Source organism: Sceloporus occidentalis, unplaced genomic scaffold (assembly GCF_023333645.1).
Source record: "Sceloporus occidentalis isolate IW3139 unplaced genomic scaffold, rSceOcc1.0.p SCAF_1, whole genome shotgun sequence".
NCBI classification, from domain to species: Eukaryota; Metazoa; Chordata; class Lepidosauria; order Squamata; family Phrynosomatidae; genus Sceloporus; species Sceloporus occidentalis.
This window is the reverse complement of record NW_028316981.1, coordinates 256,187,542-256,211,846: the sequence shown is the minus strand read 5'-3', so window position 1 is coordinate 256,211,846 and position 24,305 is coordinate 256,187,542. Positions and strand designations below refer to the sequence as shown.

The following is a 24,305-nucleotide window of genomic DNA, read 5'->3' as shown; positions in this document are numbered from 1 at the left end:
TGCCCATGATTTCCATTGCTACTGAATTTGTCAATCCAAGGCCACTAGAAATTGTTCAAAAGAACATGTTACTATGTGGTCAGGTCCTCCATTCTCATTTGGATTTTTTCCAATTAGCTGAAGATGAAAGAAAATGGTTGACAGAAATAGAATATCCAGAAGTGATTATGGAAACCTTGTTTAGGGGGTATTAGGGTATACAGCATGACAGAAAGATAATTTCTAACATGATCAGGAAGAGAGCTGTATGGCCAAGAATACAGAGTAACAATAGAAATACCTTTTTCCCCCTTTTCTGTCTTGTGAACCATGCATCCCCCCCCCCCACTTAGTTGTTGGACATGGGATAAAAAAACTGGGGGGAAATAATTGAAAAATATTTTCTTCATACACCAGTGTGAACCAGTGTCGATCTTTCATAAATATGTCACTATGTGGTATTGAGGGGATATTCTAGATGAGGGGTGCACAAGATATGGCCCGGGGGTCACATGTGGCCCCCCAAAGGATTTTTGGAGGTCCAGAGGCAAATAGCCAGGAGGAAGAGGATGTCCCAGAGTCCTGCCTCAATCACACGGGGCTTTGGAGGACTTGGCCACAATGGAAGTCTTCCCTGGACTGTGCATCTCCTTTCCAGCTGGGAAGCTACTGCAAGGGGCAAGCTTCTGGCTGCTCATTAGCCAGGCAAGGAGGAGCAGCTTTTTGAATGGAGAGCGGGAGAGAGCAAGAGTGAGCAGGAGCAGAGAAAGAGAGCAAGCAACAGAGAGAGCAGAGCAAGGGAGGCCAGGCATCCTACATTTTCTTGAATGTCCTACATTTCACCTAAAACTATTGGCAGCCCGTACAACTTTAGCCCATCTTAATTTCGGCCCATACCACCTTCCAGGTTACGCAGGCATGCTCTAGACACATCAAATTGCTTTGCGGGACCAATGGAATTTTGAAATATGTTCTTTCAAGAGCATACCCCTTTTAAAGCTCCAGTCCAGTTGCTTTTTAAACTCCCCTGACTTAAAAATCAACAATTGACATTTGGGATATAGAATACCAGAGGTTTCTTGGGTACATACAACTTCATTCTTTAGCTCCTGGCCTATGCTGCTAAGTCTCCTGTTGACTTAGGCAAGGAATACTCAGAGGTGGTTTTGCCAAATCATCCCTCTGAAATATCCCATCTGAAATAGGAAGCTAAGCAGAGTTAGCCTCTGTTAGTACTTGGATTTGTTACTGCCAAGAATTACCAGACATTGTAGACTATATTGTAGAGGAAGAAATTGACAAAATTACCTCTGTGTATTCCTTGACTAAGAAAACCCTATGAAATTCATGGTGTCGCCATAAGTTGATGGATAACTGGAAGGCACATACAATACACATTTGGTATTAATTGGCACTTTCCCATCAACATTTTAACCAGAGCTGATTCTGCTTAGTTTCCAGGATCAGATGGGATCTGGTGCCTTTAGGTTATTTAGGCCTAATAATATTACAGAGAATAAATAAAATTTAAGATAATTAACGTAAAAGCTGTGAGTCCTTTTTCAGCATCTTAATTAATTCCAGTTTAACCATTAGCTTTTATTTTTGTTTTCACAGAGTTATTACATAGAAAGACAGCAGTGATGATTTGTTTTTTTAAAGTTCTCTGTCCAATAGGGAATTCTTAAATATATTCATTTGAAATTGTATGGCACTATTTTTCTTTTCTTTCTGGATATCAAAACTAAATTTTGTGCAGCATGTCTTTTTACTGACGACCATCAGGTTAAGAACCAGGAAAAGACTTTGGGGGCTTCTCTGCATGAGTAATTTACCCCGGAATCCCCTTAGGTTCTCTGCATCCCGTTTACATGATGCAGGGCCATACCCTGAATCGGGTCTGGACTGTTGTCTGAACACTTGCACTCAATTCAGGGCTTTCTCTCCCAACCTGCATTTAAATAACTCACTTTTGCTGTGGTTTTTTGGCTCTCTTTACAGTGACAATGGTGGCTGCCTTCACTTGTAGTCCCCTCAATTCACTCAGTGGTGCTATTGTGGGTTGAAGTCAGAACGAGGTACCAAGCATTCATAACATGTCTAGGCGCCTTATTCTGACCTCAGCAGTGGTGCTGGGTGACAAACAGGGACCTTGTGGGAAGGCAGCCGCTCATCGTTCACTACGAAAGCCAAAAACCCACAACAAAAGAGACCAGGTAAGGTGGGGGAATTTGCGATCAGGAGCACCACAAAATAATCTGTCAAATAGGGCAGTGATTTCATCACCTGAACCAGATGTCTCATGCATAGACTTCACATGTATAAAAGATATTATCCACGTTCTCACAGCTAATAAAGTGTGATGTCTATTGTTTGCTCATATATAGATCTCTCTTGCTTGCTGAGCTTGAAAAGGAAGAAAAAGAAAAAGACTGGTATTATGCACAACTTCAGAATCTGACTAAGAGGATAGATAGCCTGCCTCTTACTGAAAATGTAAGTAATAATAGTAGCAGCATTCTGTCTCATATAAGTATTATTGTGAGATTCTTTGCTTTGCAATTTTTAAAAAACGAATTGCTGTAACTTTTATGCAGAAGAATCACATGCACTTACTGTGAATTGTATAGAAGTAAAAACCTACATAGCTCTACCAGTACTGGATCTGCTTTACTTTAATATATGAATGTAGAAGGAGAAAATACCATGCTGTCTGACCCATCCTTTCCATATAGGAGCCCATACTTCAGAATTCTTTTCAGTCTTACACGGTATATAATTACTAGTTCTTTTGTAATATTAATGTTTCCATAAATAACATTGCTTATCAGAATTATCTATAGAGGTAGTTGAAAATACAGGATAGTATTGAACCTGGGGAACTCCAGATTATACAAAAATTGGTCTCTTGACAATTGGCTTGTAAACCTCATTGCCAGCACAGTTTGTAAAGATCCCCCTGTTGTATATACTGAAAGGATTCAGTATGTATTGAACAGATTCAAAGTTGTTTGTACTCTACATTTGTGCATCCTTTAAAAAAAGAATATGGTATAATATTTAACTTATTGATAACTGTGTAATATACACTAATATTATTTTAAATCTTAATATGAAAGGCTGATTTTCTGTCTCTAGTCACAATATTTGTTTAAATTACAACATTGCACTCACTGTAGCACAAACACTCAATCCCAAAAGTAAATCTAGTAGGCTGCAGTTTTATCTTCCACATTTTCCAAAATCCCAGATTAAATTAAAGTGAGAAAGGATCTGTGAGTGAGAAGGAGATCCTTCTCTGGGATGGTCTAAACAGCAGATAGATATGTAAGTGCTACTTCATTGTATTTAGGGGAGGGAAATTATGAGGCCGATACTGAAATATTTTTATGTTTATAGATGTCTTTGATGAATTGCTTTCTGTGTTACAATCATTTTCCAAATACAATAATTAGGTCTACCTTTCTAAATTCCTTGTTTAGATAGTGTGAATTGACTGTCAGCAGTGCAATTGATTGGAATTACTCTTTTTGTGTTTTTTGTTTGTTTTTTGTTTGTTTTTGGTTTTTTTTGTTTTGTTTTTCATTTTTTGTATTGGTTCCAGTTCTCCTTGCAGACAGACATGACTAGAAGACAACTGGAATATGAGGCAAGGCAGATTAGAGCTGCCATGGAAGAACAGCTTGGTACTTGCCAGGATATGGAGAAGAGGGCCCAGGTAATTATGTAACAAGGTTTTGCAAAATTTTAAAGACTGGAACACTACCAGTGGAACAAACAAATAAACACAGAACAAGTACAGTTCAAAATAATAGGAACAGCAGCACATATATTTAGCTCTGGAAACTAAAGAATATAATAATGATTTCACAAGATGCAAGAAAACTACAGTGGTACCTCGGGATACGAATTACCCAGGTTACGAAATTTTCAGGATACGAAAAAAACCCATAGGAAATTATTGTTCCGGGTTAAGAAAGTTTTTTCGGGTTACGAAAAAACTTTTGGTGCTTTTCTGTGCGATTTCACACCAAATCGCGGCTTTTCCCCATTAGCGCCTATGGGGATTCGGCTTGCGAAAGCCTTTCGGGTTACGAAATTGACAGCGGAACGAATTAATTTCGTAACCCGAGGCACCACTGTAGTTTAAAACTACACCCTTTTTTACTTAAAGCAAAAATCAAATAAAATAAAATAATAAATACCTTGCCTGGTTTAGCTTTTTCTTCTTGTATTTTGCCTCAAAGCCTCATTATTATTATTATTATTAAGCTTTATTTATATAGCGCTGTAAATTTACACAGCACTGTACATAAAATCATTTAATTAGACGGTTCCCTGCCTTCATGCTTACAATCTAAGAAGACACGACACAAAAGGAGAAGGGAATGGTTGAGGGGAAGAGGATCAGGTCCAGCATTCTTCTCTTCCTCTGAGGCCTGGACCAAGGCAGATGGACGTATGGAGGGCTCTGTATCTTAAGGATAGGCCTGATGGCATTGGCCCACCCTCTCTCCCCCTCACAGGCCAAGATGGAGTCAGATGCCTTGTGGGAAGGGTACAGTTCCTTTAGGGAGGCCGGAAGGGAAGGCCTACCTTTCTCTCCCCCTCAGAGGCTAGGATGGAGTCAGATGCCTTGTGGGAAGGGTACAGTTCCTTTCTCTCCCCCTCAGAGGCAAGGATGGAGTCAGATGCCTTGTGGGAAGGGTACAGTTCCTTTCTCTCCCCCTCAGAGGCAAGGATGGAGTCAGATGCCTTGTGGGAAGGGTACAGTTCCTCATCTCCCGCAGCTTCTTCAAATAATATTCCTACACATCAACCTGACATGTATCTTTTCCTTTTGCTTGCTCTCCTTTCCCCCAGTCTTCTTGCCAAAGAGGCAGTCTGGGAGACATAAGATCTTAACTTACATCTCATGGTAAGATCTTGAGTTCAAGTAGGTACGGAATCATAGGATTTAAGTATTTGCTTTTCCCCACGGTAGGGGAAAACTAGATTAATCATATGAGAGTGCCGAAATCAGTGGGGGCATCATATCTCTCCTCATTTATCTCTTTAGAAAATCACATACTAGTAAAGGGTATACAATTATCCCTCTGGAGTCGTGGCTTTGATGATTCGTGAGTCCCTAGCTGTGTGCGTGTGCAGCCCTCCCCCTCCATCCCTCCCAGGCTTTTCTCCTGTGAGAACAGTTGGGAGGGTGCATGTGCACAGCTATGGACTCCGGAATAATAAAGCTCCCTGAAGCTGCCGGTGTGCCCTCCTTCCTTTGTCCCCCAGGCATAAGGGGGGGGGTCTCCAGACCCCTCTCAAGCCTTGGGAAAAAAGGAAGAAGTGGCCCGGCCGCCCTCTTCCCTCCCAAGGCATGAGAGGGGTCTCCGGACCCTTCTCAAGCCTTGGGAAAGAAGAAAGAAGTGGCCAGCAAGCTTTTTTTACTTCCCTCCCAAGCCATGAGGGGGTCTCTGGACTCCTCTCTTGCCTGGAGAAGGAAGGAAGAAGCGGCCAGCCTGCCCTCTTTTCTTTCCTCTCAAGGCATTAGAGGAGTCTCTGGACCCCTCTCAAGCCTTGGGAAAGAAGCAAGAAGCAGTCAGCCCGCTCTTCTTGCTTCCCTCCCAAGGCATGAGAGGGGTATCTAGACCCCTCTCAAGCCTTGGAAAAGAAGGAAGAAGTGGCCAGCCTGCTCTCCTTCCTTACCTTTGAAAGCATGAGTGGGGTCTCCGGACCCCTCTCATGCCTTAGGAAAGAAGGAAGAAGTGGCCAACGTGCATTGCCCTGCTCTTCCAGTGCCTCAGACAGCTTGCTAGAGCTGTTTGAGACTTCGGAAAGGAAATATGTGTGTGCACTAGTCCCCCTCCCCATTATTCATGAATTTTCATATTTGCGAGACTCCACCCCTAACCCCTATGAATCCAGAGGGATACCTGTAGTTTCTGAGAAGGCTATCATATCTACCTCCCTAATTTTTTGGTCTTGGTTCTACATTTTTGAGATGAAGGAGAGGTGCACTTGGTTACATTATTCCAGAGGAATGTTTCCTTCACAGGGCCATTTAACACTGAAGTCTTCAATATTGTCTAGCAATATAGGTCATAAAGACATTCCAGAAATAATAAAAATGTGTCTGTGTTTAAGTACCTCTTATAACTCACTAAAAATTAGATAATAGGATCACTAGCACTAGCCAGATGTGTTCAGAGATATAAAAATCAACAATTTGATTTAATACCATCACAGTCATCAGTTTAGTGGACTTTTCTGTTTTTTCACAGTACACCATTTGTTTAACACTTTCTGAATTATCAGTGATTTACTGAACAAAAAATAGTAAATAATCATGTCAAACTAGATTCATAAAAGGACAGTATGAATAGGCATGAGTTTTCTACATGATAGGGACCCCACAGCTTACTAGTACTGTAGTCTTATCCTTTTGGAACACACCCATAGAACTAGTTGTTAAATGGTAAGGGAGCAATTATGCAAACCTCATCAATTAAAAATTTTCTAGCTACGCCTACCAATAGAATTTAGGCTTAAATAAGCAAAGTTTGTCAGTATATTTCTGCAGCTATTCACTAATCTAATGCCTTTATTTCACAGCTTGCCCTATAGTCCTTCAAGATTATGTGTAGCAGGGAATTTTTGGCTGCAAATAGATTATAGAATCAAAGTAATTTATCTTTACCATTTTCCCCTATTGTAACACAGTGGAAGCCTGAAAAAGCCTGATGTCAAGGCTAGTCAGCCTACCAAGAATGATTCCAGAGCAGATAATTAAACAAGCAGTCTGTAAACACTTAGAAAGAAATGTCATGATCAGTACAAGTCAACTTGGGTTTCTGAAAAAAAAGCATGCCAGACCAATCTTACCTCTTTTTCTGATAGGGTTGCAAGCTTAGTAGATGAAGGGAGTGCTGTGGATGTAGTATATCCTGATTTCAGGACACCTTTAACAAGGCCTCCAATGATATTCATGCAAACAAGTTAGTAAAATGTGAGCTAGACAATTCTACTATTAGATGGATTTGTAATTGGTTGACTTCTAGAGAGAAGTGACTAGTGCGATGCTACAGGGTTCTGTCCTGTGTATGCAAGCGTGTTTGGCATTAAGCCATGGGAATTAACATCATGTTACATGTGCTAATACATAGAATGCTGAAACGCATTTTTAAAAAGCAAAGGTGCTTGTGGGATGGGATAAAATAGCTATTATTATTATTATTATTATTATTATATTTCCCGCCTCTCCCTGCGAATCGAGGCAGGATCACATCAATAAAACAACACAATACAATATAAAAATATAGTCAATAAAATGCTAGCATTAGTACAATAAAATAGTTAGACCATGGTCAGATCATTCAATAATCATACAATCATAGTCTGAAGTGGAGCATTTCATTTTAATAATCTCCTACATAAGATCGGGTGGGTAAACCCGCCAGAAGAGATCCGTCTTAAGTGCCTTCTTAAAGGCATCTAAGGTGGTAATAAGACGAATCTCCTCCGGTAGGCTATTCCATAATTTAGGGGCCATAGCAGTGAACGTTCTATGGGAAGTTGTCATTAACCTGGTTTTATGGTATTCTAGTAAATACAGTACTTCCCGGTTGTTCTGAGAGTGTGGGGTGGATTGTGTAGGGAGGGGCGCTCCCACAAGTAACTCGGGCCTGAGCCATGTAGGGCTTTAAAGGTAATAACCAACACCTTGTACTGCACAAGAGGATGGAATGTGTAACTCTTTTCACATCTGCTATTCCCCTGCTCTGAATTATTTTCCCATTTCAGTTGTGCTTTGGCAGTACATTTGAAACAATTTGTGTTTACAATTCAAGTAGTGAAATAGGCTGTTGGAATTAACTGGTGTAAAGATATGAGATCCTAATGCTAGGGACAGTGATAACCATTTGGAATTCATTGTAATCTAGCAGTACCTATAATCTGTCATGCTTTTTGACTCCATAATACTTGTGTTCAGATCAACTAGTGTATAAATTGAGGGAAGGTTTTAGGGCCAAAATAATGGATTTTGATATGACCCATGAATGAGTCAAGAGTAAAATTTAGGGGCATCGAATAAAAGATCTAAAGAGAAAAACACCACTTCCCTCCTTCCTTCTCTGTCTCTGGACCTCTCCCGACCACCGAGCACCACTTCCTTGGTGCTGGAGGAGAAGGTTCTAACATCAGATTGAGAAGAGAAGGATCTGGAGGAAAGTGAGGTGTTTGATGGGGAGAGAAGGTTAACATTGGATTTAAAAGGGAAGGAGCTGCAGGGGGGGTAGTGTTTGATTGATGTGGAAACAAGATTGACATGGATTGAAAAGAGAAGGAACTGGGGGGGATGGAATGTTTGTTTGATGGGGAGAAAAGATTTTAACACCGGATTGAAAAAAGAAGAAATTGCAGGGAAAGGGGGGGTTGTTTGGTGGGGAGAGAAGGTTAACATCACATTGACAGGGAAGGAACTGGAGGAAAATGGGTGTTTGTTGGGGAGAAAGATACGGAGGATAAGCAAGATGGGGATATAAGGTTTTAACATTGGATTGAGAAGGGAATCACCTCTTTCAAACACACACACATATACACTCACTCCTGCCTGACAGCTCTTTCAAAAATCACTGCTGAGGCACATGGAGTGGTATTTCTTTCAGGACCTTTTTAAGCAGTATTACTGTATCGACCCGTATATAAGCCGATCCAGGATTTTAGGGTCAATTTTTGAGCATAAATTTCTCAATTTATAGTGGAGTATATATGGTATATACTGAGTAGTATAGTGTCTAGGAAATGAATCAATTGTCATACTGCACCACGAGTTCTATATGCTTTCAGCTTGTTTTTTAATGTTATGCAGACAGCTCTGTTCAGTTGATTATCTTTTGACATTTCTCCCCTACCCAGCCAGTAACCACTTGAAACATTATGTTATTCCAGGTGAGAGTAAGTAGAATTCAACAAATTGAGAAAGATATTCTGCGTATAAGGCAGCTCCTGCAGTCCCAGGTTGCTGAAGCAGAGGTTGGTCTGTATTTTCTTTCATTTTGTTTATACAAGCATGTTTAATCCAAACAGTTATTGTTAGGGATAATATTCTGTATAAATATCCAGCAGTTTATTATAGTCTGTGAGTTTTGGCTCATCTACAGCTGAACAATATTGTGTAATTTCAGCCAAGAAAGTAGTTTGTTTCTATGTTTTGTCATTGCTGTCCCACTATTCTCAATTATTCAAAGCACATCACAGCATGATGTGCTTTAAAATGCATAAATGCTATAAAAATGTTTTAAAATTGCTCTTGTTCTTACCTTCATCTACAAAGATGATTATATTAGTTCCCAGACTCATGTTTTGTTGCATAATTTATAAAGTGCTAAATCTGCATGTAGGTACTTTGCACCATTGCCATCCGAGGAGCTGTAAATAATATGCTGAAGTTTCCGCTACCTTCCATGTACAATTTTTTAAGACCCAAAAAGTTGGCTGGAATAAAAATTGCCCCAACACATTTATTACATTTGTCTTTCTTATACTTTCTGCAAACGAGGAGAGTTGACAGCTACTCAGAACAAATGTTCCATCTCATCTGATCATGTATTCTTGGGTTGGTTATTTGGGAATACCCCTGATACTGCACAGTAACATTCCTGTGAGTATGGGGCAATTCCACAACCCTCAATATACTGGAATTCCAATTACGTCCAGAAGATACTCGAGATTAAGACATTCAGTTTTGTCATGAGACCATCAGAGGACTAGTATTGCTGACACATGCTAACTGTTTTGCCTTTATTTACTATTTAATTCTTACGTCAGAGTTCCACATTATAGGTATGAACATGAAGGAGCTTAAACAGGAATCTGTGATTATTGCAAGGAAGCGTATAACAATAAAAGAAATACTTAGAACTAAGGCACCCACATTTGTGCACATACAGATAAATATCAGCTGGTTATTTTAGAAATTAAGATTTTTTTTATTATTCTCCACATCAGCTGTGTTTTCTGGGATATATGTAAGAGACTAGGAACCTTTGCTGGCTATTGCATTATATTCCATATTCAAAATGTTAATGGTTTGTATTGAGACTCCTATCTAATATAATATTCATCAAAATGCAAGAACCTTCCTTGCACCAAGTTAGACCATCAATCTCTCTTTTCCACACTGATTGGCAGTGCCATTTCAGTTTGTTTAGGAAGAATCATTTCCAGCCCTATCTAAAGACACCAGGGCTTCAATTTAAGGTCATCTACTTGCAAAACATGTACTACTTATTATTATCATCTTTCCTTACCTTGAAACAGTGGTTAGAGAATTGAGAATGTTCCATGTCCTCCTTTTCTATCCACTTCCTTTTCATCTTGTTTGCATATTTCCTCTCCACTGTCACATATGCAACCATGACTTGCTCTTGTAGAGACTTAACGCTTGGTTTTTTTAGACATTAGTCAGAAATTCATTTGTTTATTAATCCTTCCTGTGCATCTTTAGAGATGGCTTATTCTACCCCTTGGCTTGCTGATGCTTTTAAAAGTGGTTGTCTGCTTGAAGAAAAGTAGAACTATTTAAATACAGATTTCATTATCAGTACTTTTTCTATCCTCTGCCTCTTGAAAATTATTTCGTCTATTTCTGATGTTCAGGTCTTACATTTCATTCTTTTTTTTAGCCAAAGGGAGAAAGGATGAAAGGTTTTAGGGAAGCCAGTTTATTTTGTAGATGTTTGAGGAATAATAATAATAATAATAATAAATTTTATTTCTACCCCGCCCTTCCATAGATATGATCAGGGCGGCTTACAAAATTTTTAAAACATTCCAATACAAGATAAAAATACAATATAACAGTTAAAAACATTACTACAAAAATGGGAACAGGAAAACAATAAAATATACATGTCAAGGGCAAGGAAAAGAGAGAAGGAGTTTACAACGGTCCGGGGTCGAAAGAGAAAAGGAGGGCAGGAAAATAAACAGCGATGTCATAACGGCGCCACAGGAAGAAGCTCCATTTTGGAGCTTCTTTTTTGCTCCGCGAGGGAGTCGCGCGCTTTGTATGCTGCGACTCCCTCGCAGAGCAAAGAGCAGCTCTGGCAGACCACTGCAAAGCGGCGGTTTGTAACGCCTCAATCTTTTTTTTCCTTGTGAAATTGTTTCCTCTCTTCAATCTGGAATTGTTTAAATTATTATTTTATCTGTTTGCTATCCTGTGATCTGATTGAAAAAGGATAAACATTTAAATTTATATTTTAATAAACAAAAATAGTAATATTGTAACAATCATGAACTGAACAAAGAAACACTCTCAAAGAATATACTGTATTTTCTGGCGTAAAGGACTACTTTTTAACTCAGGAAAATTTTCTCAAAAGTCAGGGGTCGTCTTATACACTGGGTGTCGTCTTCTAGGGCTGAAACCTCTGAGCCGGACTGGAAAATCTGTGATCGCCGCATATGGTGGGGGGAGCTCAAAAATGTCTGCACTCGCATACCCTCCGTATGTGGTGAACGTATGAAAGCAGCAAGGGCGGTGCTGTACAAGTACAGTAGAAGAAAATCTTGGAGACAGAGAGGGCTGGGCAGGCAGGGAGAACTGACCAGTCCAGCCAGGCTTTGTATACAACAGGTTTTCCTGCTAAGTACCTGCATGTCATAAGCATTTGTATTAAAATTACCATATTGAAATCAAATTGATGTTTTTTTTTAATTTTTATTTGGTGTGCACTGGAAGAGGGGTAGTTTTATACGGTGAGTCTATCCCAAACTATATTTTAACTGGAAAAGTTGGGGGTCGTCTTATACACCGGAAAATAATTATTCAGACCCTTATGAAGACTGTTCTTCAATATAATTGGCTAGGGTAGGAAAGGATACAGTATGACAAATACAAAGGTCAAGAGATCTGAATGATCAAAGAACACTTTTCTCTGCAAGCTCAATTTAGTCCTGCATTCTGCATCCCAGTAGTGATCAGAAAGCATGTCATGAAGACAGATATCAATTCAAAGAGAGTGAGGCAAAATGACAGAGTTACTCATGTATATCCTACCTAAGAACATGTAGTTCCATCACATTTCAAATTCTTGATTCTTGATTTCATAGGACATATAGAGTGACAGGTCATGTGGAGGCAAGAAGATCTTTGAGAACATATTTTCACCCCAACTTTAAAGGGAAGAGGGATCTCATTTCCTGGAGCAAAACTTTTTGTTCTTTATTGTGATAGGACTACCTTCCAATAAACACTCCTAAACAGATTAGATTGTGAAAATAACATGCTTTAAAATCTGCTGCCTATAACCTGTTAGGTAATGTGATTTTTATCCAAAATACATTGGATTATTAAGTGATTTTTTTAATATTGGAAAGTTAATATCAGTCGAGTGTTCCTTATGCAGAACATATTTAGGATTTTTTTCCCTTTTTTTCTTTTTTTTGAATTTTTGAAACCTGTATTTGCATATATATGTATATAATGACTGTCATGGAGATGGGACCCAAGTCTAAACACAAAATTCATGCATGTTTCATATATACCTTATACAGTGTGAAGATAAATTTATACAATGTTTTTAATAATTTTGTTCATGAAACAAAGTTTGTGTATATTGAGCCATCAGAAAACAAAGCATTCTTTTCTTAACCACTGATGAAAAATGTTTTGGATTTTGGAGCACTTCAGATTTCAGAATTTCAATTAAGGAAAACTCAAACTATAGTAATTTAACTGTACAGTGTAACAGTTACACTTTCAAAGTACACTGTTATACAAAACTCAAATCAAAATGCACTTTCAGTTGTATATTATAATAGTGCATATTATCAGCTTTAAAATGGTATATTACGCTTATATTTATTGCTATATTTATATTTATTATCATTGTGCACTGAACAAAAATAATTATTACTAAACTTGAAATTTTAACTTCAGTAATTTTTATGCTGTTCTTTTTGTCTGCTTATTTTATTTAATTACATTTCTTGTTTGTTGTGTTACTTGTTAAACTGATGTGGAAAAGATCTTTAAGAGCAATATATTAACTACTTTAAACAAATGCTTTAATGTTTTGTTCATCAGTCTTCAGTCTCTTTCTGTTTAACCCTTTTGCTTTTGTTCCCATCTCTTCAGTTGATTTAATTTTAATCAAGTTGTATCTAATTTATGGCTTATGGCTTCGTTTATTCAGTGCCCCAGATTATTCAGTGTTTTAGAGTTCTGTGTTCAATCTAGTCCCAGTCATTAGCTTTAGTCATAAGCCCACAAAGCACTGGATTCCTTCAAATGAATAGTTCAGCACAGTATGTATAGGCAGCATGCCTCTGTTTGTAATACTCTATATACAAGAGCCTTGAATGTTTTAGAACCATGTCCTTTAAACCCTATTTTCCCCAAGCTGATGCCATTCAGATTTGTTAAGAGGTCATCTCATGATTCCCACTGTCAATGTTAGCTAATCCTGAAAGGAGGTTGCAGTTGTTGCAAGGCAGCCTTCCCTAACCTAGGGCTCTCCAGTGTGGTGGGTTACAATTTCCATCTGTTTCAGACAGAATGGCCAGTGTTCTAGAATGTTCTACTGCCTCCTTTCGTATTAAACTTAGCACCCTCAGAAACCTATTTCTTGATATTAGGTCCACTGTTCTAAATTTAAGGCAACCGCCGATCTCAACGACTGCTCTCTTTCCACTTGCTCACCTTGAGAGCAGCGACCAAGAAGCCTCTGGCCTTGCAGCAAAGGCCAGCGTAAGTGAGAGGTTTCTCTGTTGCTGCTCCCAAGGTAACCAGGTGCAAAGGGAAAAGTTTCTCCCCAATGAGGAAGTACTCTTAATCCTTCTTTGCTGGGGCAGAGAGGGACGCAGCTGACTTATCAGTTTTCTCCCCAGCGAGGAAGGGTTTGCAATCTAAGTGAAACAAGAGAGGCAAAGGACTCTTTTGAAGAATCAACCACAGATACTCCTTCCCCTCCTTCCCCAGAGCTGTGCCTTCCCTACACAGCTTCAGTTTATCCCTCTCAACATACACAAATATTGTTTCTTCTGCTGCCTCTTCTCTCCACCTGTCTGATGAACGAAAGCAGGAGCAGCAGCAAAGCTATAACTTGTCAGCGAAGTACAGCAAAACTTAAGCAGGATCTCAAATGTGAAAGTGCCTTTTTGCCACCACTTCTTTCCACCTCAACATGCTCTAACTCCTTACTCCAGTTAGTCAGTTGGTTCCAAAATGGCACCACAAGAGTGAGCTTGCACGGGCAGATGAAGAATGGGAGACACCACTACACAAAGCGATTAAGAAGGTTGCGCAGTGATTTAAAGGGATTGTAAAAAGAGAACTTGCATGCAACACTCATCCCCACTGTAGTCCTAAAGGCCATTGATTCCTTGTGCACCAGTACTTTGAGTGAAAGCCCCCACTGCCCCCTTTTTTCTCACTGCTCCCATTGCCAGCTTTTCCCTCACTGACCCCCTGAATTTTTCAACCATCCCAGAGGGGGGCTTACTGCCCACTTCGAGAATCACTGGTATAGGCTATGTGTATTCATCTCTGATATGATGATGCTTTATCAGTCAGAGCAGAATACAGTTGCCCCTCCGTTTTCACAGGGGATCCATTCTGAATCTCCCCTGCAAAAGTGAAAAATCACAGATACTGTGTTCAAGCCCCATTGACTTGAATGCCTGCACACTCCTGCATGCAGCCCTGTACATGTGCCATGGGCACACACACCATTTTGTCCCTTGGCACTTGCCGTTCGCGAAAGATTGAGGGATGAGTTTATACATTATATCGTCATCATTAGAGCCCTGGTGACGCAGTGATTAAATGCTTGTACTGCAGCAACTCACTCACAAACCATAAGGTTGTGAGTTCAATACCAGCCAGGGGCTCAGGCTCGAATCTGGCTTGCATCCTTCCAAGGTCACTAAAATGAATACCTAGCTCGTTGGGAGCAATTAGCTTACACATTACAAACCACTTAGGGAGCGTTTAAGTGCACGGGTAAGCGATATAGAAATGTACTTGCTATTGCTATTGAATTAGAAAATTATTGGGCTAGGGACAAATCGTTTGTTTAAATTTCTTTCATATTAAGATAGCTGCTCTATCATAGCTCATGATATAACTGATGCATGGAAAGATGCCGTTAGTTGGAACTTAGCATACTACATGTATTTTAAGCTGTCAACCCAGAAGGTGTTTCTATTTGATTGTAAAGCATAAGTAATATTTTAACTGTTCCAGTCATAGCCATCAGTAAATGCACAGATCATGTGACATTGCAGAGGAGACAGTTGTTTGCTCCAGTTCTGTTATATTTCTGATAGTGATTTGAGCACAGCTGGTGGAGGATAGTGTTTTGTGTCTCACAGCAAATCCTTTGTCTTCTAGGGCTATAATCCTCAGAGGACATGCCTCACTTTCATCCTGCAATTTTGCTAAGACAGTCGGTCTCGGTTGCTAATTATTGAGGCTAGAGGTTATGAAATACAAAGCACAGTTCACTGGCTTTGTGAAGCTACAGCACTGACGCATTCACAATTTTTAAAAGGCTTTCCATGATAAAGTGCCCTCCATTTCTATGCATAACGTCATAAAAAAATTCTTACATTAACAGAGGACACCTCCAAGCAAGCATGATGCAGGCTCGCATGAAGCTGAGAGGCAAAATGAAGGTCAAGGAGCAGCAGAAATCAGTGTGGCAACTGCTGGCAGTAGCCAGGTAAAGTCGGCATTTTATTTATAAGTAATGCTTAAATGTACAGTGCTTTTGAAGGTAGGATGTAATAATTCTGCTATGACAATAAAATGTGTGTGAATATATATTAAATCAGAATGTTTATTAAATCCTTCATATATATTAAACTGGAAAAGGAGGAGATGAAAGCTGCCATGAAGGATTTTTCTAAATAGATTAAATATTCCACATTGTGATCCCAATACAGTTCTTGCTAATATATCTGTTACACATATACTTGGATGGGAAAGGAGCAAATATATCCATCAACCTGACTTTGTCATATATTTTAATGTTAAAGTCTGATTAATGAAAGGAATTTCCTTCTATATGATTTTAAAATAATGATGACATTGCAATAAACATCCATTTATAAATAATATGTTTTAAAAATAAAATACACTATTAAACTATGGAATATTTGTTTGAATTTGCATTTGTGTTCAAAATGCTTTTATTTTGTAATTGTTTGCTGATGTTGTTTTTGATTTATGCCCTAATCTGGATGTTATCCAACCCTGTCTTTATATCTGGAACATAGTAAATATTCATTTAAATAGGGAGCATACTCCCTATGCTTTATTGAGCACCATCATGTGTCACTATGCTATAGAATCTCTAAATTACAGTAGCTTTAATTGTTGTATTCTTGAGCCATTACATTTTACCTAATTTCTGTTTAGCTATGAAATCTTTCTAAAATTATAATGTTTTTTGGCTTCAGATACAGCATAAAATGTAATTTACTGTGACTGAATTTCTATTTCCCTATAGTCAGACCTGACCAATGTAATTGAGATTCCTCAAGAGTTGTGGCAGGAAGGTTTAACTGACTATCTTAATTTAATTATATTTTATTGTGATTAATTTTCCTTGTTGTATCTGAGCTCTAAATTCTAATGAAAGTTTTTCTGTGATTTGAAAACAATAAAAGCTGGGTGGTTTTTCATAGGAATGCTATTATAATTAAGCTGTGACACCCACTGTAAAATATTATTGTAACCTTACTTTTCATGTACATAGGATAAGAGAATGAAAACAGTGTCTTATTATCCCTTCATATGATTTTATTTTTTTTAAAGAAATAACTTTTCTGTTTTAATAGAACAGTTTTCAGTTTTTCTGATAAAATGGTTCTTAAAGTATTAGACATATTTCTCTCCTAAAGATGCATAGGTATGAGAATCTGTTTTTTGTGACATTTAGGATGAGTTAGTTTTTTAAGTAAGTCCATAGAGAAAAAGCTTGATGGATTGGATTCTAGTATTTTAATTCTGGAAAACAGCTAACACATTCACCTTTGTGCATCTTAACAATGAAAATGGACAAAATAGGAAAAAAGCCTTTGAGATGTTAGCTATTTCAGACAATGCTTACAATCTAATGAAGAACCTTTTACTTTGAGATGTCTCTGCAATTAAGAGTAGAAGACAACTGCATTTTACTTTGGAAAAAAATAACATTGTCTAAACATTTTCAAATTAACTGGTAAATTAGAAGTATTTTTTTTAGTTAGGGGAAAAAACATTAAAATGCAAAAACGTAAAATGTCCTGAACCCCAAGAGCTTTTGCTGTTAGAAAAGGACACCTCTGAATGTGATGGGCTGTTCCATGAGGTACTGAAGAAAGAAGGAGCGGTTACCAAAAAACAGGGGTGAAGTACAGCTTCTGCTGTTTCTTAGTCCCCCTTTCCTCTATCAGGCCCTTTGCACAGCAGTCAGCCCTACATTCTAAGACAGAATTTAGAGGTAACACCAGGGAAAGGAGGAGTTGGCAGTCACGTTCATCTCACCCTCTCTTATTGGTGTCTCTTTGGAACCAAGCCAGTGGAATTGCTTGATAAATATAGTTCAGCTTAATATATGCCTTTTTGACAAATACTAGGGTTTGTGGCAAGAGAAATTGACTGATCACCAGCACAATAATGCTTTAAAGCTCCAAAGCTTATCCAAAGCACGTTTGATAATGAGCATTTTAATAAGAGAATCCATGGGCACGCCATTGTATTTCAGCCTCTATAACTTGTTGATAAACATTCAAAGATATTTCTTTTTCTCTTGCACTCTTATAATCACTATCTTCCCCATCACCTGTTTTTCCCCCTCAGTGAGTTTTGTTGCATCTCCTTCCTGGTGCCTCCTCCTTTGTCCCTGCTTCAGTTGTATTCCTGTTTGCCTAAAATATTGTCTAAAGCAGGGGTTTCCAACCATTTTGTTGTGTGAACATTTGGAATTCAATAAAAATAAAAAATAGATCTGGTGCATGCTGACATCTTTATAGCACAAAACATGGATCAAAGGCATAGATTCTCTTGGAGCTCTATGATTTTTACATGAGATGTGGACTAACCCCCATTAGAACAGAGGTGACCTATTTGACGGTAGCTTTGGAGTTAAAATCAAGAAGATCCATATTGATCTCTGGCTCAGGTCTATATTTTAGCACAATGACAGCCTTGAAAAGAAGTGGATTCCTTGTTTTTGTTGTTGGTTTATGGACAGATGAAGTAGTGTGATTCAACAATTATTTGTGTGAGAATGCTGTAATAAAATTCTCCACATTCAAGAGAATACATTTTGTTCTGATCAATCTATCTTCGGCCCTTATTCCAGGAGAGCGGTCCCAATATCCTCCTGTTTGCAGACTAGAGAAACATCCACTTCCGATGCCAGTTTTAGCCATGGAAGTAAACTCTGACACTGACCCAGTCAGAGTTTGGCTCTGTCTATATGTTTCTGCCCCCCATCCCCGGCCCCAGCCCCGCTTGCTACTCTCTGCTTCTCTTTATTTCTCTTGCACACACTATATTCATTCCACAGGATATAGACACAGTTATTAACTTGTTGACTCTACTTTTCTCCTCGGAGTTGACACATCCTCCTTCTAGCATCTAGTTGGGAACTGTTCTTACCGAGAGGTGGGGTTGAGCACATAGAATCATAGAATCGTAGATTTGGAAGAGACCACAAGGGCCATCCAATCCAATGGGGAGATGTAAGGAAAAATGGACTGAAAACTAACATTGTAATTTATTATCTGATTCAAGAGGAGAGAATAGTTTTATAAATGTTCCATTAAGTTACTGGATTCCAATGCATCTATGGGCATAGAAGAAGGCACTCAGGGGAGAAGCAAGGCATAAGTATCTGTTGTTTTTGAAGTAATATGGAAGTTTCAGAATGGAACAGTTTGTTCCTTTTCTCTCTCCTATTTATGTTCTGTTAATCTGATTCTAAAATAGAAATGTAGAAGAAAGGAAACATAAAAATATTGTAGAAAATAAGGGCATTTGGAATACACCTAAAAAAAATCCTCCAATTAGCCTGTCTCTACAGAAGAAGGGCATCGGAGGATACTATTTTAGTAAAAACAAAAAGCAAAACAAAACTGAATAAAAACACCTGCACCTGCAGGAAGAAAGAGGTAAATGTTTTCATTCACCTTAGAAGCCACGGAATTTGGATCTTTTTGTCTTTCCACCTAGTAGTTAGAGACAAATGGTGTGTCTGGTATTCACAGTGGTCTTTTGAGTGCATTGTATATGGAAAAGTTGTGGTGGGATTTCTTGTCCTCGTATCTTAGGATGCATCTGTGATTCAATCATCAGAGGATTTTGCAACCTCTCTCACAGGATCAACCCTATGAAAGCTGATTAACCAATCTAGGCATAAAATGTACATTTGGATTTTCTTAATGGACCACTTCAGAAACGAGATCAAAAGTAGAGCTCTGCATGTTTGTTGATGTGACCAATATTGGTACTTCTCCTTCAATTGAAAGACTAGCAATATGCAAAATCTCTGGGAGTTGAGAATTTACAAAGACCTACCTAGCTTTGCTTTTGACCACTTAATGTCCTCCTTGTCCCAGGAAGGAGAAATCAATTTGTAAATGCACAGAGTGAGCAAGCAAATGATAAATTTTAAAATTGTAATTAACAGTAAATGCAATGTCCCTGTATTCTTAATGATTCCCCAACTGAAATGTGGCAGTCTTTAACTGATAAGAGAGAGAATAACTCATATAACTACATATCTCTGATTTGAATGCATTGTGCAGTCAGACCTTCTTAATAAGTGGAGGGGAAAACAGTACTTAAAGGTGAAAGGTTGTTTGGAAGTGTGATAGCTGAGTGCAGCTGTTAGATTTCAGTGTTTTGGATACCCTGGGGATGATTTTAAACAGAATGAAGATTTTCCTATAAAAATGCTTTCACATGAGTGAGATTCCTCTTTTCTTCTTCTGTCTTGCACTTGACTTTTGTAGATTGCTTCTATATCAATTTGCTTCATCTATAATAAGAATTCTGGGACAATGAGATTTTTATTGACTTGGCTAGCTAGCTCACTTTAATTGTAGCTTCCATACTCTGTTGAACTGCAAAAAACTGAAATATTAAAGTGACTTGTTATATAAACACTTCTGTCATCTAATTCTTATTAAAATTTGTAGGGTTCAGCTTCTCGGATGGACCATGAGACATCGAGTGTTATGAGTTCTAACAGTAGTTATTCTGTTCCTCGAAGATTGACAAGCCACCTGGGTACCAAGGTAACCAAAGATTTCCACAGGGTGCTTATGCTGCATTGTACAATTAAAATTAATTTTATACAGATAGTATTACTTTTACATTACCCAAGTTTTTTTTACCAGTGTCACAGGCTTTGCTCTGTCCTCTTTCACAAGATCAGGCAGGTGGGTACAAAAGACAAGGTCTTCCATGTTATGTCATCAATAGTATGGAATCCCTCCTTGTTGAGATCCCCCAAGCAATCTGCCTTTTAAAAAGACGTTTCTTGGAGAAAGCATTTGGAAGTTTGTAATGTCTAACAGCCTGTTGATTTTAGGAATTTCAAAGGGTTTCTGTGCTCCAATTTATTCTGTTGTGCTTTTGGTGCTGATATTTTTCGTATTAACATATTGGGCTGAATTGCATTTAACAGTAATAGATAAAGTGCATTAGATTGCTTGGCCTATATGCATATATATTTTTGCACATGTACGAAGGTCTGTTCTGCTAGCAATAGTGCATTTTTGGAATTAGCTCAAGGGTAGCATCCAGTAGAGTTTTGTTTGGATAGGCGGTTGCACAACAGTATTATTCAGTGCAGCTTTATTAGTGGAGATTTACATTACATTTGCATTACATTGGATGTAGGCCCATGATTTTTAAGAAATAAATATGGGGGATTTTGAAAATATTATTTCATTTATACATGTATATGCACATTCATACAATTTATCTATACATACATTCATTTAGCTATCAAATAATTATTTAAATACTGATAATTTAAATTAATAAATAAAATAATATAAATACTAAAATTAAATGATATTAAAATAAATAAAATAATTTAAAATAATTATTTAAATTAATTAAAATTGCAGTACTTTTTCAAAAGTTGTACTGTAATTGGGAAGACATTGCTGAGCAACTCTTACATGTTTCTGCTAAGAAACCAAATCAAGTTTTAAAGATTTCTTGCTCATTTTATTTAACTTTTAATTAAAAAAAGAAATCACCCTCCCTCTTTCAATTCTTACACCACCTGAAAAGGCAGTGTTGTTCATAAACTGAAATAGATAAGCTGCTTCTTGGAATCTATCTCGGTATGATAAATCCATATTTTTTAAACTTTTACTTAACAGATGAATGAATAGATTTTTAAAAATCTTTTCTTTAATAGCTTACAGTGATAAATTGAATTTTATTTTATTAGCCATTTTAAATGGCAAAAACCATATCAAAACAAAAAATAAAAAATCAATGTATTATTTGGTGTGTCATAGTACTAATCTTGTTGTTGTTGTGGTCAACTGTCTTTGAGTCAACTTTGATTCATGGCAACACCAATGAAAGAGACACTTCCAAGCCTCTCTATCCTCAATGTCTCTGCTCAGGTCCTGCAGGCTCAGGGCCATAATTTCCTTGTTTGAGGCTATTCATCCAACGTGCCTTCTACGTCACTTACTACTCACTTTTCCTAGCATTGTTGTCATTTCTAGTGAGTCCCGCCTTCTCATGATGAGTCTGAAGTACGACAGCCTCAATTGAGGGGTTATTCAGATGGTGGAAATAATTCAGGATGAATCTGGTTTGAGTCTTTATCGTTCATATGCATCTTGAAAGCACCCAATTAAGTTTCTTGGGGGGCTCTTGGGATCTTTTACTCATGTGGTTTCTCCTTCTTCTGAGTCTAAACTTTCTAGATTCTTCTCTGTTCTTTTTATTATAGTCATTTTGTAATAGTAACTAACAATTTAAATGAAAAACTCATGTTGTGAGAGATTTGTTTTCTTTAATCAGTCATTATGCTAAAAAACATGAAGGCATGTCTTTCTTTAATATAATTAATAACAAATCAACTAATATAATACAATTTTCATTCTTCAGTTTTTTTCTGTTGCTCTAAAAGCATCCAATACTGTATTTATTACATTTTCTGAGGGAAGTTTTCCTCAAACATCAAAAGCTGTCTTTCCAATATAATCTACTTTATTCATAGCCTACTATGAATTCTAAATGTACTTCCTGTCATACTTTTCTGCTTAAATTCCAATCCAGTTCAATCTCAAAACAGGCCCAGAGGGAATTCATTGAAGTTACTTAAGTCCTCTAATTGTAACTTAGTTACAATTTATAATTGTAACTTAGTTATACTTCCAATTTTATTTGCCAGTTATGTTCCCAAGGCTCTATAATGTTCTGCAAAAACCTCCTGAGTTTCTATTTCAGTCTGTTTTGGGTCAACGGATGAAACTACAACTTCTTGGACAGAAAGTGTTACATCCATCAGGGATTAAGAGCCAAAGAGAGAGACTGATCCACAGTGTTGTCTGTGGTGTTGCGTAAATCAGGTTCTTTGTTTCTTGTCTCTAGTGTCTCTAGTTTGAGTTTGCCAAGTATGCATGATGTCTTTATTAGATAAATTAAAGTCATCCCTCCATATGCACAGATTCAACTATCCACAGGTTGATAATTTTAAATATATATATAAATTTCAAAAAGCAAACCTGGATTTTACCATTTTATCTTAGGGACACCATTAGGGTGCCATCCTGTCCCCGATGTTATTCAACATCTATATGAAGCTGCTGGGAGAAATCATCCGCAGACATGGAGCGGGGTGTTATCAGTATGCTGATGACACCCAAATATACTTCTCCATGTCTCGGTCATCAGCAATGACGACAGATGGCATTTCTCCCCTCAATCAATGTCTTGCAGCAGTAATGGACTGGATGAGGGAAAACAAGCTCCAGACAAAACAAGTACTTACGGTAGGGGCCCCCAAACCAGGTATCGGGCCGCAACCTCCAGTCCTAGAGGGGTTCACGCTCCCCTCAAAGGACTGTGTTCACAGCTTAGGGGTGCTTCTTGACTCGTTGCTTCAGATGAGAAATCAGGTGAATGCAACGGTCAAGAGTGCCTGTTATCAGCTCTGGCTGATACGTCAGCTGCGCCCTTTCCTGGAACAGGGTGACCTTGAAACAGTGGTACATGCGCTGGTAACCTCAAGACTTGATTTTTGCAATGCACTCTACATGGGCCTACCCTTGTGCCTAGTCCGGAAACTTCAACTGGTGCAGAATATGACAGCCAGATTGATTACAGGAACAACTAGGAGTGACTATATTACACCTATATTGAAATCATTCCACTGGCTGCCTATTCATTTCCGGGCATAGTACAAGGTGTTGGTCATTACCTTTAAAGCCCTCCATGGCTTGGGCCCAACCTACTTAAGGGATCGCCTCCTTCTGTACAATCTACCCCATACCCTCAGATCCTCTGGGAAGAATTTGTTGCAGTCCACAAAGACCAGATTGACGGCGATCTCCCAGAGGACTTTTTCCGCAATCGTTCCCACTTTATGGAATGGCCTGCCAGATGAGATCTGTCAAATTGCCAACCTAGAGAGCTTCAAGAAAGCTGTCAAGGCGGATCTCTTCCGGCAGGTCTTCCCGGAAGAGATCCCGGCCATGTAACGCTCCCCCCACAGTCATATACAAGTGAAGACTCTGCCCACCATAATTTTATTATTGTAGTATTGTTTTTAGATTTTTATCATCTGTAATTTTAATGGATGGAATTGTTTAATCCTTTTTTAAAGGGGGGATTGTATATATTGTATTTTTTAAAAGGTTGTACACTGCTTTGATTGTGGAAACAAAAAGCGGGATATAAATTAAAGTTTTATTTTTATTTATTTATTTATTTTACTGTGCCATTGTAATTAATGGAACTTGAGCATTTACAGATTTTGGTATCCACAGGGTATCCTGGAACCAAACCCAGAGGATATCAAGGGCTTACTGACTGAAATATTATTGCACATTATAAACACTTCAGAAGGAACCAATTCATTTAAAATATTTTATTTTTAAATAGGGAACAGATGGATGAATAGAATTTTAAACACTCAATATACAGTTATAGCAATAGCAGCTACATTTCTATACCGCTTCATACTAAACTAAGCAGTCTCTAAGCTGTTTATAATAAGTAAGATAATTGCCCCCAACAAGCTGGGTATTCATTTTAGCAACCCTGGAGGAATGCCAGGCTGAGTCGATCCTGGAGCCCC

General features: G+C 38.2%; 1 protein-coding gene across 5 annotated transcripts in view; it reads left to right on the top strand.

Moving 5' to 3' along the window:
- Positions 1–24,305, top strand: part of APC (APC regulator of Wnt signaling pathway) — a 122,749-nt gene that overhangs the window by 58,077 nt on the left and 40,367 nt on the right. For all 5 annotated transcript variants that reach the window (XM_089492267.1, XM_089492244.1, XM_089492252.1 and 2 more), the window contains 5 exons: positions 2,367–2,475; positions 3,584–3,697; positions 8,917–9,000; positions 15,594–15,698; positions 20,167–20,265. In XM_089492267.1, the coding sequence (XP_089348393.1) occupies positions 2,367–2,475; positions 3,584–3,697; positions 8,917–9,000; positions 15,594–15,698; positions 20,167–20,265 (511 nt within the window). The remainder of the gene's footprint in view (positions 1–2,366; positions 2,476–3,583; positions 3,698–8,916; positions 9,001–15,593; positions 15,699–20,166; positions 20,266–24,305) is intronic.